General features: G+C 40.3%; 1 protein-coding gene across 2 annotated transcripts in view; it reads right to left on the reverse strand.

The window, feature by feature from the left end:
- Positions 1–11,299: 11,299 nt before the first annotated feature.
- Stxbp6 (syntaxin binding protein 6) overlaps positions 11,300–19,645 on the reverse strand; it is a 294,011-nt gene continuing 285,665 nt past the window's right edge. For both annotated transcript variants that reach the window (XM_003464759.5, XM_063246316.1), the window contains one exon: positions 11,300–14,287. In XM_003464759.5, the coding sequence (XP_003464807.1) occupies positions 14,264–14,287 (24 nt within the window). In that variant the 3' untranslated portion in view covers positions 11,300–14,263. The remainder of the gene's footprint in view (positions 14,288–19,645) is intronic.

Below are 19,645 nucleotides of genomic sequence, written 5' to 3' on the forward strand. Positions count from 1 at the left end.
TTAGGGTTGATTTTTTTTTCTTGTTTTGGTTTGTTTAATCAAGCATATTGTTAAGAGCTCCAGCTTTCTTGGAATGTTAACTATATATATATATTTTTTGTCTGCTTGTCTTTCTCTTGTAAACCAATGAGAGAATTAAATACAAGAGGCTTTTTTTCTGATCTTTGAGAAAGCAAAAGAAAATTGAATAGGAGAATTGAATTGGTAAGGCATTGTTTCTGCTCACAAGAAGTGAGTTACAGTTCATTATGTCTGATTCTTTGATGCTATCTAGACTGTGCTTCGTTGGTTACAGTGAAAAGCACTAAGGGTCATTCACGCTGTTGGGTAGAGAGAGCACTGGTATTAGAATTTAGCTGTTTGCTTGAACCTATGCTTCTTTGAAGAAAGCTACGTTGTTAGGTGCATGGGCATTAAAAATAGAAAAAGTGCTTTTGCTTTCAGAATGAACAACTTTGTGAGTATCTTCTCTGCTCACACACCAGCTCTCCCCTCTTCCCTGAGAGCAGTTGTGGGGTGATGTGATGGGATATGGGACAACCCTGCAGCTGTATCTGACCATCTCCTCTGGAGAACAGAACCAGAACTTAGCGATTCATTCTGGGCTTCCTCCCAACCCTAGACCTATGCTATGACCATCATCTCACTCAGTGTGTGAATGTTCTGGCCCGAAGGAGAAGGGGAAGAGATGGGAGATTGAGAAGTCACACTCTGTGATCTCAGGAACACTCCATTACCTGGTCTAGTTCTCTCTGAGGCTTCTCAGCTTCCCTATCTTTAGAGTTGCTGAAACACCTGAAACTGTGTGAAGCACCCCCTTGTATCCCACCATTACCACCATCAAATTGGTTTCAATTGAATTGGTTCTGTTTCTTGCTCCATTTAAGACAGTTCCTTCTTAGGATAAAATAATCTTCAGAAGTTGAACATTTTTCTCTTTACTTCAAAGGATACCCTGTCCAAAAGGGTGGACAAAAGGACCACTGTTCTCTTTCATTTCCAGAAACTGACATAATGCAATACTATCCAATTGATTGATACATATGGACTACTTTTCATAAAAACTCTCAAATCTATTATTCATCCATACCTACTGTCCTAACGTATAGTATTTTATTTCTTCTCATTGGTTATTTGCAATAATCTTCTAATTAGTGGACTTTTCTCTCTTCTCTCACTTTCAATTCTTTATCCCCATAGGTCCAACCTCTGAGCTTGATTTGATTCTAACTCTGCTTAAATACTAAAGTGTCAGGATTTAAACCACTGAAAGAAGGAAAGAACTACCATTTCATGAGATGGCAGATTTCATCTTTTCAATGGAGAAAGGGCTAAAAGAGTATACTATTTTTGTATTGATGTATAACAAATTATCATACACTGGACATCTTGAAACAACACCTATTTATACTTTCATAGGTCTGTAAGTCAGATATCCAGCATCCCACAGAGTTGGCTGGATTCTTTGTCATGGTGTATGAAGGCCAAATCAAGATCTTGGTCACAGTAGGCTCTTATCAGAAGGAGGAATGATCTTCTAAGCCATTCAGATTGATGGCAAGATTTGTGTGTCACAACCTTAGGAAAGAAGTCTCCACTTGCTTGCTATGGGACATCTGGAGGTTGATTTCTCCTTTTAGAGTTGCTTGTAGATTTTTCTTTTTATTTTGTACTGGGGATCAAACTCATAACCTTGTGCTAGCCAGGCAGGTGCTTATACCACTGACATAAATCCCCAGCTGTATTTCTTCTTATATGGTCCTTGTCATCCTCAGGGCAGCAGAAGTGCAAGTCCTCCTGCTTTGATTTCTCTGACATGCCTTCTGCCACTGCGGGAGCAAGCTCTCTGCTTCTACATGGCTTGTGTGGTTAGCAGAGGTCCACTCTGATTCAGAGCCTAACTGAACTCTACCATGTTGAAACAGCATCATCACAGTAATGGAGGCTCTTTATATCCACAGATTCTACCCACATGCAACACAGAGGGATTAGGAAAGTGAGAAGATCACTGGGACATTCTAAGAATTATGTCTGCCACTGACAAGACCATGACTGGGAATACTTTCCTAAGCAATTTGGAAGAGTTTAGAGGTATGCATTCAGGTATATTTAGTGGGACTGGCTGTACAGTCTTTGACTTATGTTTGAGGGAATTGGAGGGAGGAGTAAGGCCAAAGTAGAGGACAATAAGTGGACGTTTTGCATTGTGTGTGTTTGTAGGGTAGGAAAAGCACTGTGAGAAAATACAGCACCACAAGGGCAAGGTAATGATGAACTGTTTATTATTAATCTTATAAACAAACAGCCAGATAGAGCTAGACAGAATATTTTCTTTTTTGGAGTAACCTGAGCTCCAACAATTCCTCTGCCACTCCAATTACTCAGCTGCTTCCCTGTTCTGCTCAGCCTGGCTTTAACACTTTCTTTGTACTGGCTCCTGACTGTACAGCAGCCTTATTTCTCACAAATGTTTCAAAAGTTGTGCTGAACTTTCAGAATAACTGGTACATGATGAAATTGGGACCATAGTGAGGGAATGGAGCCAGCTAGTTTTTTCCCAAGAGGCATCATAGATAGAGCTGTTACCCTGGAGAATTTACTGTGATGGGGTGTGCCTCCAGTCTCCAGGATTGGAAACTGTTTTACCAGTACATCAAAAACAGACCTCTGCCTGGGGTACTGTTTAGCACACACTGCTTAACATTTGTTATTTGTGTTTTGCTTGCTACACAGGCTGATTTTTGCCTTCTGTTCACTTGATGTCTGCTACCTGATTTGTTTCCAGCTTCTCCACCCGAGCTCCTACTAGTTCTATCCTTTTCCCAGTAAGTATAGTAGAATCAGCCATATAATTTGCACTGTTCGATACAAACTAAAAACGAGGGACTCTTGATAAAAATGAGTGGGATTTTAAAGATTCATGTATTTTAAATTCTCAGAAAGTGCTTTTGAAAGATAAGCAAAGATCTCAGATACACTAAAATGATATGGAGCTCCTAAATGTTCTTTAAATCCAGAAAAATTGCATTGAGAGGAAGTCTTTGGCTTAATGGATGCTATAAAAATGATAGAAGTTTTTGACACCTTAAGTAGAAAATAGTAACTCAGCAGAGTATGAAAAAGTCACCCAGTCTTTGAAATATGGAATACTGAGGGGCCAGAATCGCAGAAGCAGCAAATAGTGAGAAGGCGAGTGACATCTTTTTGGAGTTGCAAGAGGTTGAGGGTGGAGTGAAAAAATGAAAAATACTCCCTTTGTCCCCCAGCTAACATCAAGGCTGGTTAGACTTTGGAAATCTGCTTTTTCTAATGCCGTAAACATTCCTGAAAGCATGTTGGAGAAGTGGCTGGCCCGGTGGGACTGGGGAAGAGGAACAGGACTCGGGTTCCAGGGGGAATCAGTCTTTAAAATAACAGCCATCTAATGAGCTCAGATAATTAGCAAGGCTGCATTTGCTTTCCCACCTTGGCCTGACAGGGCAGTGAGAATTATGAAACGGCTGCTGGCAGATGAATGGGGTTGCCTCCGCCATCTGTCTTCCAAATGATCCTGTAGGTACAGCTATTATTTCAGTCAGACACTGGCAGGTGGGCAATTGTTCACAGGCTCTGTGAAGAATAGTGGCTGTCAAGGGTTTGGTGAGTGTTACGACTTTTCACAGACCTGGTTTCAGCTCATTTGAGACATTAAACCCGGAGTGGGTCCGGGGGCTGAGGCTGACCTGAGTCTTTCTTCTCACCTGGCCTCTGTCAACTTCTTCCTAGGTTTTTTTCCCTTCTTCTCCCTCTCCCATGCTTCTCCTGTCCCTTCCCTTCCTCCCTGTGCTCCTTACCTCAGACTTCCTCTCTCCCTCATTCTCTTTTTTATTATATGCAGGTGGGGTGGGGTGGTTGGGGGAGAAAAGTCACTGCTGCTTTCAGGAGAAGGGAAGGTCTAGGATGTGGAAGAAAAGAACTGGATAAACGCCAACTGCAAACTCAACCAGAGGGCAGGTCAGGACCCCTGGTGGTGTTATTTTAGGGAAAGAGAGGTGCGGGATTTTTTTTAAAAGCAACACCTCCAAAGACATCCAGTATTAAATGATGTGCTGATCCTGACTGACTAATAAGAGGACATTAAAATTAAAAAAAAAAAATGCAAGTCAGAATCTTGTTAAAATCTCCAGAAGTTAGATATGAACTCGACCACACTGCAGAGCTTCCTACAATTTGGTGTGCTCATTTTGTCAGCAGTTTAATTCTTATCCTTTTATGTGCCAATTTGAGTGACACGATTCAGCCCACACTTGGTTTGATGTGGCAAATTTGAGACACCACACGCAGCTCTCACCTTTACACTCCCAAGAACCCACCCGTGCAGATCCCGAGTTCAGCGGTGCTTCAGCATTCTGACACTTAGCCAATGCAGGTCACGTCTTTGAAAGGATAGTGCCTTGAGAATCAAGTTCACAGGCCGAACTGATTATTGGTTTTCAAGCCTGGAGAACATGGTGAAACCTCTAGAACTCACACGCCTTTCACTTCAAACGTGCTTATGTTTTTAATGCTTTTTCTCCTGTTCTTTTCCCCAACCCACCATTCTTAACCACCATCTTGCTCATTAGCAGGGCTTAAAAACAAAATAAATCAAATCAAATCAAAACAAAATAAAACAAAACACCTTCTCCCCAGCTGCTGCAGCTGCAGGAGTTGTCACACATTAAAATCAGTGCATCTCATTAGATAATGTAATTTAAATTTTCTCACTTCAACCATGCCAAAGAAATCTGAGTCCTGTATGTCAAGTATTATTGAAATGCCTGTTTTATTCATAATCAACAAGAGGTGTTTTCTGCTAATATTTTAGAGACATAAAATCTTGGGGATTGTTTTTGGTGCTTTTATACTCAAAGCTATTCCCAGCAGCATATGGTGTATCCAGTGTCTTTCTATCTAATTCTCTTCCTATCTAATATCTAAGTGACCATATAGTTTACCAGGAAACAGGCACTTCTGAGGGTGAAGGGAATCTCTATTCATGATTACAGACTTGGATACACAGCCCCATCCTCACTGTGGAAAGGTGGAATAGGAGGATGTTCTGCAAGCAAGGTTGATAACGTAATCTGAATATCCAAGGTTTCCCACCTGGTTATCCACTTGTAAAGTATGTTTATTTATGTTGATCTGTTCTTGAGGTTGGGATCTGTGTTCCTATTTCCATTCTACTTCAAAGCTTCAGAAGTTCTCAATAAGAGCTTGTTGACCATAACTAGGATTAGCATTTTTCATTCTGCGCATCGGTCTGTCTGTTTCTCTCTCTCTCTTTCTCCTTTCATAATCAAATCCCTTTTCTGATTCTGACCCTCCTGCTTCCCTCTCCTAAAGACCTCTGTGGTGCCACTTGGCCTACTTAGATAATCCAGGGTAGTCTCCCTGTCTCAGGGAGACTAAATGTCTCAGGGTCATTAACTGAGTCATATCTGTGAAGTCCTTATCTGTCATGTAAGTAACACAGGGTCACAGATTCCAAGGATTAGAATGTGGACACCTTTGAGAGTCATTACTAAGGACTTTCCTAAACCAGATTCTTATGTTTTCCTAGTATTTTGTTTTCTAAGTTTCACAGTCACTGACAGTGTTTTTCTTGTCTCATTCCATAGGGCCAGAGAAAATATATTGGTAGTACTAAATTGGTTGTGGCCTTAATGCTTCTCTAGGAAAGAGATCACCCTCACCAAGAGGACATAAGGGCTCTCAGGCTTTACCCGTGTTCCTGGGATGCATTCTTCCAGAGTGACCCGTCCTGCCCCAGGCCTCCCCTTAATGTTGGGAGTGCTCCGACTCTTTCACTCTGAGGAAGCCTCTAAGCCATTGACTTCTTTGCTGAGCAGTCTGAGATTGTCCAGAATCTGGGAGTATTTTGATTCTTTCGTGGGGAGAAGGAAGTCACGATACCATCTGGTACCACAAGGATAGGCCTGTATGGGAATAGATACTGGAAAATAGATTCCTCCAGGCACAGGTGGATATAGTGGATGATCCAGGTTTAGGCGGGGATCCCGCACCTTCTTAGCACTCTGTACTCCACAGAGCTTACCAGATTCCTCATTCACCAAGCTGAAGACTGACAGCGTGGGTGTTATTTTTGTTTGAGGTAGCAAAGAACAAGATGCAGAACATCTGGGTTATCAACCCTATATCATCTGGGTTAAGTATAAAGCTCTACACTAGGAAGAATTTAAATTCTTTTTATAAAAAAAAATCTACATGGCTTGCAGTTTTGTAATAAGTAACTCCTAGTTAACAATTTCTAGAGGAGTAGAGTTTGGGTTTTTGGTTGGAGGAGGCCCACTCTTATAACTAGCATGATCCCTCTTGCCCAGTCTTGTACAAATGATATGATGATGATATCAGGTTTGCCTGGGTGTTACAAATACAAATTAATAGTACCATAACAACTGTGGGAAATGCAATATGTTAACAGCATAGGTTTTCTGACATTGCCTTTCCTGAAGCATTGAAATGCCTTAAAAAAAGATGTGTTCACCAATTCACCCTTTAGTGAAATACTAGTTACTTCCTTTTATTTTTCTCTTGGAGTTACATTCATTTTAGGTATATGTTCAATTTGTGCAGTAGTTTTCTTTAAATTAGATCTAGAAATGGTTATGTTTTGAGAAAGGCCTACTCAGCCTTCTTGAAATTATACTGATACATTTGTAGAAAAACATTGAACTTCTTTAAAGAGGAGTATGAATTACTGTCCAAACTACATGTCAAATAATTTCTCAGATTCTAAACCAGTCATGTCCTCCCTCATAGTTGGCACAGGTTCTGAGGCCAATTTCTCTCTGGTAAATTTAGCCTCTTTGGAAATATCTTCCAGAAAGTGACCATCATGTGTGCATTTAGGTTCAAACTCTGTTCTTCATTTTGGAGCTGTTATCTATGGGATGTTGAGGAATCCATGTCCCTGGGCCATAGAAATGGCCAGAGTCTTACGTGATATTTGCCCCAGGAGTCCTCAGCTAGCATGGACTTAAGGAAAACATGTACATTCCATCAGTCATTACTAGTCTGGCAGGCTTCCTAAACAAATTCCCTATGTTGCTTTAGGTCCATCATAGAAAATCAGCCACGGTGATCAGACATACATTAAGCCCATAGACAAAAGGTAACATGTCAAAGGATTCACTTCGTGATTTATTCAATTCTTATAATAATCCCTCATTTTAACGCTAAGAACACAGAGTCAGAAACTTTCCCAAGACCGTACAACCCACAAAGCTGGAGCTGAATTTCTAAACAGGGCAGATGGACCAGGGATCACGCCTTTAATCATAAATTACCACAAGGGGGCGGGCTGCACCCATTCACTCATTCACCTCAGTTTAAAGGTGGTAAACTTTAATTTCACATATTGAGGGTTATGAGTGGGACACTGTTGTAGTCAGGGGTTACACAGAGAACAATTGCATTCAGGACATAGAATTTATAATATTTTTATGGTGGTCACCCAGAATTAAATACAAGAAAGTGCAGGAAATCTGTCCACAACACTAAAGATCTAGAAAATCCATCTCAAGGCCTGGATACCACATGAGTCCAGTTGAAAACCTAGAGCCCATGACAGTGCCTCTCACAAGTCCAACTGGAGGTCTAGAGCCCACAACAATGACTTATGCAAGTCTGTTTCATAGGTCTGCTCTGGGAAGCCCTATAGATCACTGGTGGAAGCTAGAAAGTCTTTGCCAGCATGGAGAAGGAGTTGTGCTAGGAGCTTGAGGGTTCTACATGGGAGCCAAGAAAAAACACTCAGAATAAGGACAAGGGCTCCCTTGAAAAGAGCCACAGCTATTCTCAGTGACAATGAAGTCCTGAGCTCTTCTAACAATGAGAACAGTCAAGTACATATCAGTAACACAGTGTGACAAGCTTCTCTGGAAGATTAAACAGCAAACACCTTCCCCTCTGGAGCCAGGAAGTGATGCTCAGTGTAAGCATCAGAGCTTCCCTAAAGTGAACCACAGGAAAAAGGTCCAGGGCTCCTCCTCTGATGATAATGGCTGAATTCCTATCAGGGAAATCAGCCATGACAAGATCCTCCAGAAGAACCAATGGCTCCAGACAGCAACACTTAGGAGAACCCACAATGCCGCACTCTTCTCCGTATCTCTTTTTATGCTGGCAACTTTCCTCAGGCAAGCCATCTATGCTCAGCACCATGGTGATTTAATTCAGCTGGTGTTAAGTTGACCAGTTTTTAATCCATAACAGGTACAATTCATAATCCATTCCCCATTCTCTTTTTGTCCCAGTCTCAGGCCAGCTTTAATACTGAAAAGGTTCAGATCAATGTAAAAGTGTCTACAAGTGCCGGTCATTTAAACTCCAGGTGTAACATACAAAGCACCCAAAGGAAGCTACAATGTTATGAAGAGACAGTGAACCGTAACGAGGAACTATATTTTCTTTCCTTGGACAGTAAGAGAAAGGACTGATTTTAATGAAAACTAACACAAGGTTGAAGCTTCAGTTACCAAAGATGCTGTGTTAAACAGCTCATTTAATGCACATGGTCAGAACATAAACAGAAATTCCTTTCAGACCTGTGGATCTTTTAAGCCTATATTAGAGTTTAAAGTAAAGCTCAGAAAATTCATCAGCTCTTTTTCTTCTTTTCATGTCATCTGACAAATAGTCAAAGTGATGAAGCAATTGTGATAGTGTCATAGGACAGTGCTCCATATGTAATGTTGACAAGTGATAGCTAGGACTTACAGAGCTGAAAATTCCTCTCCAAGCCCTGACACATCTAGTCTGGTGTATAATGAGGCTGGGCCCCATTTAAAAGGACATCCTTGGGCAGGATGATCAGGATGAATAATAGATGTTCTATATATTAAAAAAAAAAAAAAAAAAAAAAACTTCCTCTACCTGAGAGTATCAATACCGTTTAACATCTGCTATATAAAACATGAGAACAGTGACAACCACATCAACAAGCTCAGCAACACAGAGGCCTGGCAATAATTCCTGCGGCTGAAGGAGGTGAGGCAACCCCTTCACAGAATTCTATCCGGTTGTGCCCTGCAGGATGGGGTACCAGGCCAGACACTCTGAAGATGGTGGAACCAGGCCCTGAGTCATCAGCAGAAAGAATATGTGGCCAAAGACTCCAGAAGAGGAAGGAAAATGAGAAGTGAAAATAGGAATCAGGAAATCTGGAGGGTCCAGATGTGGCTCAAGGGAGAAGACAGGATGAAGGTCAGTGCACAATGTTGCACCATATCAGTAACAGAGCTTGGAAATGCATTATATTGAATTTCCTTGACAGCTGTAATTTGCTGGTTTAAACCTAGTAAACATCTGGGAAGCCAGAGCCCCCTCCCAACCTAATCCAGGAACTGCTGGAGTCATTTTTTGTGACTCTGCAAAAGACAAGATCAGAGATACCAAAAAAGATAATGTGGACATTTGTAAAAACTCTCCAATTGGTTGTGACAGGCAACCAAGATAGAAGAAATGTCCTACGCCACTTTAAGCTAACACTTTATTAATAGAATGAGCTAAAACAAGACTTAAAAAGGGCAGAAAGCAAGGAGCAAGGGATAGATGGGGGAAAGAAAACTGCTCAAAAGGTTGAAGTGAATGTGTAAGTGAGGACAGAGCTGTAAAGAATCATTTTAGATGTTGGTATAGCTTGGATATGGAAGGTTACCCATAGGCCCAAGTGTTAAAATTCTTGGTCCCAGTTTGGTGCTCTTGGGAGATGGTGGAGCCATTAAGAAGAGGTGTAATCTAGTGGAGGTCATTAGGTCATGAGGTCTTGCCCTTGAAGGGAACTTGGATGTCTCAGCTCCTCCTCTATGATTTTGTTTGCTTTCTGGCCATGTGGTGAGGAGGTCTGCTTCATAATAAGAACTCCTGCCATAGGATGCATCTTCCCCACTCATCATCCACCTGCTCCCCACCAAAGGCCAAAAAGCAATGAGTCTTCTTGACCATGAGCAGCAGTTTCCACAACTGTGAGCCAAAACTTTCTTTTCATAAGCTGATGATCTCAGGTGCTCGTTATAGTGATGGAAAGCAAATCAGGTGTAATTTCCAGATTTTTAAATAGTAAACCAAAAGAAAATCTTGCAACATCTTGCTAAAGAAGATTGTCAGTGCACTCAGGTTTTTAGCAATGAAGTGAAATTTGTGAGTAATCGTAGTCTCGATGCCTAGGCATATGGAGGAGCATTTTTCTCAGTGTCAGCTATGAGCACATGGGGCTGCACCACACAGGCGAGCTCATATATCACTAGAAAATCACACACCTACACTTGGATTTCATTGTGAAATATATTTCTGACACTTCTCTTGTCTATTCACCCACCCCTACTTTTCCAAACTACTTACTTAAGGAAGATAATAGCTATGATAGGACAACCGTTTTTCCTAAGTAAGCATATACTTATGACAGCTGGGAAAAAAGGCATCACTGATTTAAAAAAAAAAAAAAAAACTTTTCTGGCAATCCTCCCAGAAGACTTGAGAGTTGTTTATGGTATAATTGTTAACAAAAAGAAAAAGATTATCTTTGTAAGGAAATTGGCTTCTAACATAGTTCACAAGAACAGGTATCTTTAACTACACGATTAGCTTAGGTCTAGGTCTTCATCCCGCCAAATAGCATTTCTCTTTTTTTTTGAACAGTGGAGACTTCAGTCTTTTCACTCCACCTGCGTCTTTCCCAGAAAATATTCTGAGGTCTTACCTGCTTTGCTAACTATCCACATCATTGTAGACATGGCTTTTCTGCTAGTCACTTTTTTTGAAAGAAAATGAAGCAACACAGTAAGCTGTATTTGTTTTTCCATAAAATAAATGGATACTACAGTCAAGTGTTGTTTTTAATTTCACAGGGCATGAACCTAGTGTGCTGAATCAGGACACACACTGCATAGATACTTGAGATGAGCACTTTACTAATAGCATAAAGCTAACTATTCATTGGCTTAATGGCCAAATCCATCAGAAGGGAAAAACAAAACAAAACAAAACAAACAAACAAACAAACAAAAAAAAAAAACGCTTGACTTTTCTAGATAGATGCCCATTGTCTAAATGGAGCTTAGCTCTTAAGTTGTTTTTCTTTTTTGAATTTCAAGTTTTTACATTAGAATTTACATAGTGAAATTTCACCATTATGATAATTCTAGTTCTGACATCTGTAGGCACACAAGGTGCAGTGATATGAACCCATTCGGTAATATTTCATAGATTTCACAAATAATTAAGAGAAATAAATTTTCACCACAAAATTAAAATATTTAATGACAAAATTAAAGTTTACTGTAGTAGTAAATCAACAAAGCAGGTGTTACGGGTCTCTGAATAAACAATGATTATGTTTGACATCTTAGAGAAGATCTGAAGAATTGATAACTACAACAGACATTAGCAGTTTTACAATTCTGAAAATTACAAGTGAAACCTATCTTTAATATCCCTTATTTACAGCATTCTTTAAATACTTTTACATAAATGCACAATGTCTCTTAGCCACAATAGTATTAAGACAGATTTCACTATAATTTTAAGTCTAACACATAATTTTTGCAGAGCTTAAAAAATGTTAACTACTGATCTTGTTACATTTTACAGATACATTCTTTAAAATGAAATAGTATCCTGAATAACTGCTTACTTCCAGTACACAGATGCCTAATAATACTAGTGAAGAATACTATACCTATGTTCCAGGGAGTGGTGATAACACTACAAAGATTCTTTTCTTTATTGTATTGCAATACAATTTAAGAACACTTTCACAAAAATTTCATAGCGAAGTGCAGAGATAAAACAAAAATTTAACATCCTCTAGCAGGCTCAACCAAATGTGTTGGTCCCAAATGATCTGAATCATTTTAGCAATTTTCTCTAGGTTAGGTTGTATCAATATTTGTATTGCAGCACCTTCTACAAAAGGATAGCAAAGACCTTGTCACAGGGTTCCTCAAAAGAGGCTAGAAGATGAAGACAAATAGGAATTGCTGTCATGGCCTCTGTTTGGAGGGAAGTAGTATTCTGACAGGATCACTGACTGGAAGCTAATTAACAGAAGAAGCTAACAATGAGTCAGATGTGTTTTCTTGCAATTCAGGATATTTCCAATAAGATTCATGTCTAAAAGGACAGAGTGAGGAAAGAGGGTAAGATATGGAATACTAACCTTTATGAAAAGTACATATTAGAATTCTACCAGGGAGGAAGAATCTCAGACTTAACAGTATGCTTATGATTTTATCCTCTGCTACTTTAGAAAAAACTTCCCAAACACTGTTGTTAGGTAGTTGGCAACCAATTTTATTCTTGAGCTTGGCCAACTGTCAGGTGGTTATAGATTTACTCTTTAAATTATTTATACCACCTATCTATCTCAGGAATCAGAATTTAATTTGAGAAGATATCTGTAGCTGCATCTGTGTGCATGTGTGTGTTTTCTGAACTGAAATCTGCTATCAAAACCTAGTTAGAGTGATATTTTGGAATTTTCTTGGAAATTATAAATGCTTCTAATAGCACGCATTAAATGGCATGTTCCACACTTCTTCAAACTTTTAAGAGACCAAAAGAAAAGTGAAAATATTATACAAACTTTCATAGCCAACTGCATAAATTTTATAGATTTTTCTTGAATTGGATCATCTCTAAGAGGATTAAGAAATTTGCCTTCTGTAAATCCATTTCCCTTTTGACATGTACTTCCTATGACTTTTATTTTCCAACAGACAAATTTCTATCTCCCAAGGAATGCTTTATCAGGAGAAGTTAAGCTATTTAAATCAGGATTAATAATCCAAAAGTCACCTTGTTCTGCTATATAAGAGACCACAATACACATAAACTTCCCTGGCTCAGTGGACGGGGCGGGTCCCACAGACTCACGAAGCTTAAAACTCAATGCACTGCCATGAGAGACGAACAGTGCGCCTGAGATGGGCGGCTTTGCCTCCCTGTTTCATGAGAAACAAGCACAGCTTGTTATGTTGATCCCTGTACCTTTTTGGAAACAAAACTTCCAGACTGAAAATACAGCAGCACCTTGAGCAACAAACAAACAAAAAGTGTATGATCAACTCTATTCAGTACGGCAGCAATGTAAAGGCTTTATGACAAAACTCATGGGTCAGTTAAGCAAGCTGCAATTGCCATCCTATACAATTTGTCAAGAAACAAACATGTTGAATTGCATTTAATAGATGGTAAGAACAAAATTCAAATCATCAAAAGCCAGATACTGAAAAACTGATGGCTCTCCCTCAAGGCCCTTTCTAAATGTTTTGTAAAAACAAAAGAAAAAAGGTTTAAAGGTAGTGTCTTTCCACGTTATCTTTTACATAGATACTTTATCTGGGCAAATAACATTTTGATAAAATCCCAAGCTCATTCCAATGCCAGTTATGGTAATTTGGGATGACAAAAGACAAACATCCTTGAGACACAAGGTTTTAAAGTAGGCTTTTCTTTGAGTCTTAACTCTCAAACTTTTATCCTGTTTATCCTTCACATGATAATTCCAAATTATTAGCCTGGAAAGAAATAACAGTAGTGGTTAAGTTGTAGCTCAGAAAGTAGATTTCTATTTGTGATTGTGATTTGTTTTTTGAACACTGGTAATAGTTCATGCAAAAGATTAATGTGCAAAAAGTAAAATCTATGTCTGCTATTTCCAGTGATAAATCCAAGTGTTTTTCATAATACAGACTTAAATCACAGGATACAGAGATTCTAATTTTACTTTTCAACTTAAGAGTTCTAGGAGTGTGAGTGAAGAAAATTGCTATTTGACTTTTATTTTTATCTGGGAATAATAATGTCTGATGTCACCACATTGAAATTTCTTTTTGCTTAATATCAGGGAGGAAGAAATACATATTGCCAGTTTAGACCCAGCACAGTTTATCATTTGGCCCAAATTGTATATCCAAACTTCAAAATGTTTCTTCTTGAAAAGTAAAACATTCAAATATACCCCCACACACGTAAAAAAGTTAACACAAAGCTGATCTTATTGTTGCATTTTTTTAAAGCAAGATTATTAGGGAAATGTATAACCACAACACCTTTTCATCTACATTAACACCTGGAAATAAAAAACAAAACAAAATAAAACAAAAAACCCCTAAGTGTCCATATTGGGGGAAAAAAGCAAGTGGAGGTCCAGGATTCTTGTAAAAACTGCTGAACAACTCTTCCATTTCTCTCGAGGGTCACCAGAATAGGCAGTTTTTCAACATTTGTGTTTCATGGCAAGCTAAGGAAATAGGAATGAGAAAAGTGAAAATTTATTAGCAAAGAGGCCTCTTTGTTCCCCCCTCACTATGTCCTCCATGAGCAACAGCACCAGGATTCTACTTTCTGCAGCAGGTCATTGTTATTGTCCCCAGTGACACACGGTAATGCAACACTTTCCAAAGAGCTCACTGGACACTGAGATTGTTGCTTCTTACTTTAATTTTGTTGTGTGCAGTGAGAGACAGTGCTGTGTGGTCTCCTTCTCACGCTGAAGGACCCACTGGATAATCAATGTACAGGCAGAATGAGTGACTGGCCCTAGAAATGCTGGGGTTCCCAGGTTACCAGTTATTCTGGAAAAGCAGTCCTTCTGCAGTGTATTTACTGACACCTCACGGAGGATTAAAAACTCAACAGTTAGTTGAGAGACAAGCTGCAACCATCTCCTCAATATCCAGTGTGGACATTCAACCTTGGCCAAACTCTTGACAAGTGAATTGTATTATTCACTGGGGCTGAACAAAGAAACAGTAAATCAAGTACAGACCTTGATTTACTACTTTTTCCATTGGAATTTGAGATGTGTAGTCCATTAAAATGTTAGATCTTTATAAATGGAAACACCAAGTACCATTGTATGTTTCAATACTTTCCCAAGCACCTTGAAAGTCATAATGATGTATTTGAGGAAATTATATGCAGGCACAGAACATAAATCCTATGAAATCTGATTTTCATATTCACATCTTTTTCTAAGAAGCCCATACTAGGCAGAACACAGACTGAATTAGTTCTTTGTATGTCCACAATCTGATATTGGAGAGTAATCCCTTCAGTTGGGACTGGGAATTACTAGAGTTAGGGTTCTGTAGCTCAGAATTTCTCTGAGCAAAGAAGAGTTGATTATCTGGAGGCAATAACTTTCCAAAAAGTTTGGCCAGATTCTCTGCTTCTTAAAAATTAGTAAGGGGGATCCCCCCACAGATTCTACTCAGGGATTCTATACAGCATCCTGAAAGATGCCAATATCTCATTTCTCTAGCAAAATCCAAGACAAGCTACATGCCCCCTTTCTCTTAACATCTTCAACACAGAAGTTCTAACCCTAGAACTTCCACCAAGAAGACCAGTGGCAATGTTTCTACACGTGATAGAGCAGGGGCCTGTGGCCTTAGCCCTCATGTTGTGAAGTTAATCTCTGTTGGAAACCTCAACTGAGTCAGTGCCTGCTACCTTGTCTAGTGGTATCAGTGAGAATCTTCCCACAGCCTCCTGTAGTGCTGACACTAGTGGTCAATTAACTGTCTGTCCCAGCTATGTGAAGTTCTGAGTATGCCCATGCTGCCTTGCTTAGTATTGTAGATTTTTACTAAGCAGTGCTGAGTTGGCTAATAACTCTCAGCCTGTGAGAGTTTATAGTCTAGGACACACGACCAGTGAAATAAAAGCTGGGGCTCTAACTCAGATCTGCCCTGTTTCTCAGTTACACTCTGAGCCCTTCTCACTGTATGGCCTTCAATTCTTGTCCTGTCTCTAGTTTTATATATTATTTAGTAAGGAGGACATCAAATCAACACAGAGCTGTTAAGTGTTGTGCATAATGAATACTAACCATAAATATTTGATCAGTGCTGCCTCCTGGTATTCACTGAGCTGTTAACTCACTACTCACTACTGGCTTATGTCAATTCACACATGCTACTGATCTTCAGCAGTGACTGTGCTACTGCTCATATCAGGCTGTGACCAATCATATTATGCAGAAATATGACTGAACTGGGTAGTTTGACACTTGAGATATCGTTATGGTCTCAGTGCTTATATTTTCCCAAAATTCATATGTTTAAACTTAACCCAAAATGAGTGGTGTGAGAAAGTGAGAGCCTAAGGCAGGTGATTAGGTCATGAGTGCAGGGTTCTCACGACTGGGGTTAGTGTTTTTATAAGGAGTGGAGAGAGACTCTTGGCCCTTTCTACTACGAGAGGATACTCTAAGAAGTCACTATTCAGGGATCAGGAAACAGGCCTTAATCAGCCAGAGAATCCTCTAAGAGCACCTTCCTCTTGCATTTCCCACCCTCAAGCACCACGAACAATCAATTTTCCAGGTGACATTTTGTTGCAGTAGCCCAAATGGACTAAGATAGATTTACAGAATGTGGCATTATTTTGGGTTTTAAAATTTCCCTGGTAATTAAGAGCTTAGGACCTAGAAGACAACATGGCACAGCAGAAAGGCACTAGAGGAGGCAGGGTCAGGATACCTGCTGCTACGAGTTTACTGTTAAGACCTTGGATTCTAAAGTTGCTCCCAGTACTGAGAAGAGACAGCCAGCTGCCCTTCCCTCCCCCACAAATGTGGGTCTGTGCAAAGCAGGGCAGATAAATGCTCTTTTCTGTGAGAAATGTCATCTGAGGATGCTGAGGTGTGGGCAGTGCCCTTGCTCGCTGACTCACCACTCGTGGCAAGCTGTCAAAGCCCTGCACACTGCAACACTGTGCTCTTTGGGGCAGGGAAAGTGAGTGGGGCTGCCTCTGTGGCAGAAATACACTTTCCTAATGGCTGGGACTGTGCCAACCCCACAGCTCAGGAAGGAACTACACTTCCTTAAGCCAGGGTAATGGGAGCTGGGGGGAGGAGTGCTGTGCAGGGAGGAATGGGAACATTTTCCATCTGTTCAGTAGAGGACAAGTACCCATGTGTCTTGAGGGCAGGGCTGTACAAAAATGATGAATTTATTTTGTACCTGAGATATTGCAGAGATCCTGGGAAAAGTTAGAAAAATCCTTTGCTCTTATAATCTGGAAGAGTGTGCCATATTTTCCAAGTGGGGCTAGGTGTCCTTATTTACCTGGAAGTTCAGAGCAACTGTCATCTGGAATTACTGTTTTCTGCTCAGGGCTCTACCAGGTGCTATGTGCCCCCACATGTAAACACAGCCCACTCTTTGTGAGTCAAAAAAACCCATGCTCATCTAGAGGGTGGAAGGCTTGGGTTCTATCTCTGAGCTCTCTACTTTCCAGCAGGCCTGGCTGGGGCTTTGCCAATAAGATGACATCGTCATGATAAGCCTACATAAGTGGGGCTAAACCAGCAGTCCTTGTCTCTGGGAATATTGTTATGCCTTATCTAAAGGGGTCATTCTGCTCCATAGGAACACTACCAATGCTGGCAATTCAGAAGCACATATCCTAATTTTAGAAAACTTCAAGTCTGGCCCTGACCCTGTCTCATACTCCCTCACACACACTAACCAGTTCCAGCAGTCTCCTCCAGGTAGCACCTATAGGACGGAAAACTGAATCAAATGCAAATTGCTGCTAGGTATGGATTCTTTCATTAGTCAAAACCAGGGATCCTTTTGTGTCTGATGACCTCCTAAGTTTCTATGCTGACAGTTCCTGTTTCAAGGACTGCTTTTTGTTTAGGTGGTTTTACCTCTTAGATGACTCTCCTATCTCACTTTCCTTTTGAGTTTAAAAAGCATAAAATCTTCATTTCCATTCCTTCTCTGGGGCCATGGTGAGAATCCTCAGTTACTCGTAACAATTCTGTAGCCCCTTTATAGAGTCCATTCTGTTACTGAACAGGGCAGGTTCAGCAGAAACTATTTTTATGGAAATAACTACAAATAATCATAATTCAAATTTATGTATATTGCATACTGTGCTAAAAGCTTCAAAGCTGTATTGAAACATGATTTTAACTACTGTGCCATATTGCTTCACAATCACCTAGCAAACTTGGTCATAATATCAGGGAAATGGTTGCTAGGGCCAAGAATTCAGGCCATCTGGTTAGATTATCCATTTGGGTGTTTGTACAACCTCCTCTGAGAGCGACGCCTACATGAATGACATCCAGGTATTGTCTGCACCACCTTAGGAAGAATGACTTCACAGTCTTTCCATGTAACCTGGCTGATGGTTTAATCATTAACCTAAACTCCCATTTTTGCAGAATTTTATCAGTCTGTTCTATTCTGGGTGGGAAGGCTTGAAACATAATTGCTTGCATTATCACCATTGCCAGACTTGAAGACAGTTATGAAGTTCTTCCCTTTTGCTTTCTCTTCCACAACTCAACATTTTAAAATGTTTTCTAGATTTCCATTGCCTGCCTTCCTCTTAAATCATCTGAGTTGCTTTTGTTATAAATGAAGGTGGGCTAGGGTTCTGGCTTTTCCAGTTCAACATTCCTCCATAGACAAAGGTGGAGAAGGGATAGAGGACTACAGAAACCTTCAATTTGAGTTCACCCTCTCTACAACAACAGTAGCAATCTCAGACCCAGGGGCTCTAGAAGGGCTTCCAGCATTTTCAGATTGATCTTCCCAGGTTTCTCAAAGGAATTCCAGATGGGCCCCACAGATAGCAATGAAGTAAGATGGAGATCCAGTGATAAACACAGACTATCTGTGCAAAACAGATGTAGGGAGTAAAGGCAGGAAGCATTTGCTGGGATCCAGGTCCCCATTTGGGCCTGAGTGTGAGCCCTGGGAGATGCCACCATGGCTCAGTTTGGAATATTTTTCTTGTTGCTTGGTTAGTTTTGCATTCTTGTTTTTTCAGCAGAAGTGGGGCTTTTTGTAGAAGCAAAATACATGTATACATTTTGCCCCAAAGGTCACCTGAAAAGGTCATCTGAAAGTCCAGATCATGAGTCTGACAGGTTAATAGGTCATCAGCAGAAGTTGCTTCTGGGAACTGTAATTTGAGTCACTAGTCAGAAAAGCATTGCCCTTTGATCTGACACAAAAGGACAGTAATAAATCCTGTTTATCACCTGACCAACAACAGGGCCTCTCTTTCTTTTGGTTTGTGACTGCCTCAGATAGTGGCTGCTAGTAAAAACTCCACCTTTCCCTTCTAAAAGGCATAGCTGTTAGTGAGAGTGTTGAGTGTGCAGGGTGTGGGTCCAGTCATGCGGAAAACACCATTCTTTGGACAGAGAGGCAGTGAGACTCTTGCTGGCAGGACTGTGTCAGTCTGCTCAGGCTTAGGCTCAAGCTCAAAGCTGAGGTCCTGAAATAAATAATACCTAGCTCCTGTTGAGGGGAAACCAGCATGGAGACCAGAGCTTGTTTTGTGCTGGTGAAGAGATAGAAACACAGGATGTCAGATGCAGGGTAGGATAGAGATAGGATGGCAAAGTAAGTCAAGAAGCCCAAGTCTGCCATGAATTCTTCTAAACTTCAGCCAAAAGTGGGGATATTATCTGAAACCTGAGCTAATTTTTCTCTTGTCTTGTACCCTGAAACTTGAGTCCTGAACTTCCGGGCAGGAATTAAAGATGGTCTACATTTCCTAAGGCTTCCAGGTCAAAATGAGAGACAGAGTGAAGCACATCAGAAAGGAGACAATCAAAGAGCCAGAT

The sequence above is a fragment of the Cavia porcellus genome, unplaced genomic scaffold, assembly GCF_034190915.1.
Source record: "Cavia porcellus strain 051 isolate PalLab524CR breed Dunkin Hartley unplaced genomic scaffold, mCavPor4.1 scaffold_1, whole genome shotgun sequence".
Taxonomy (NCBI): domain Eukaryota; kingdom Metazoa; phylum Chordata; class Mammalia; order Rodentia; family Caviidae; genus Cavia; species Cavia porcellus.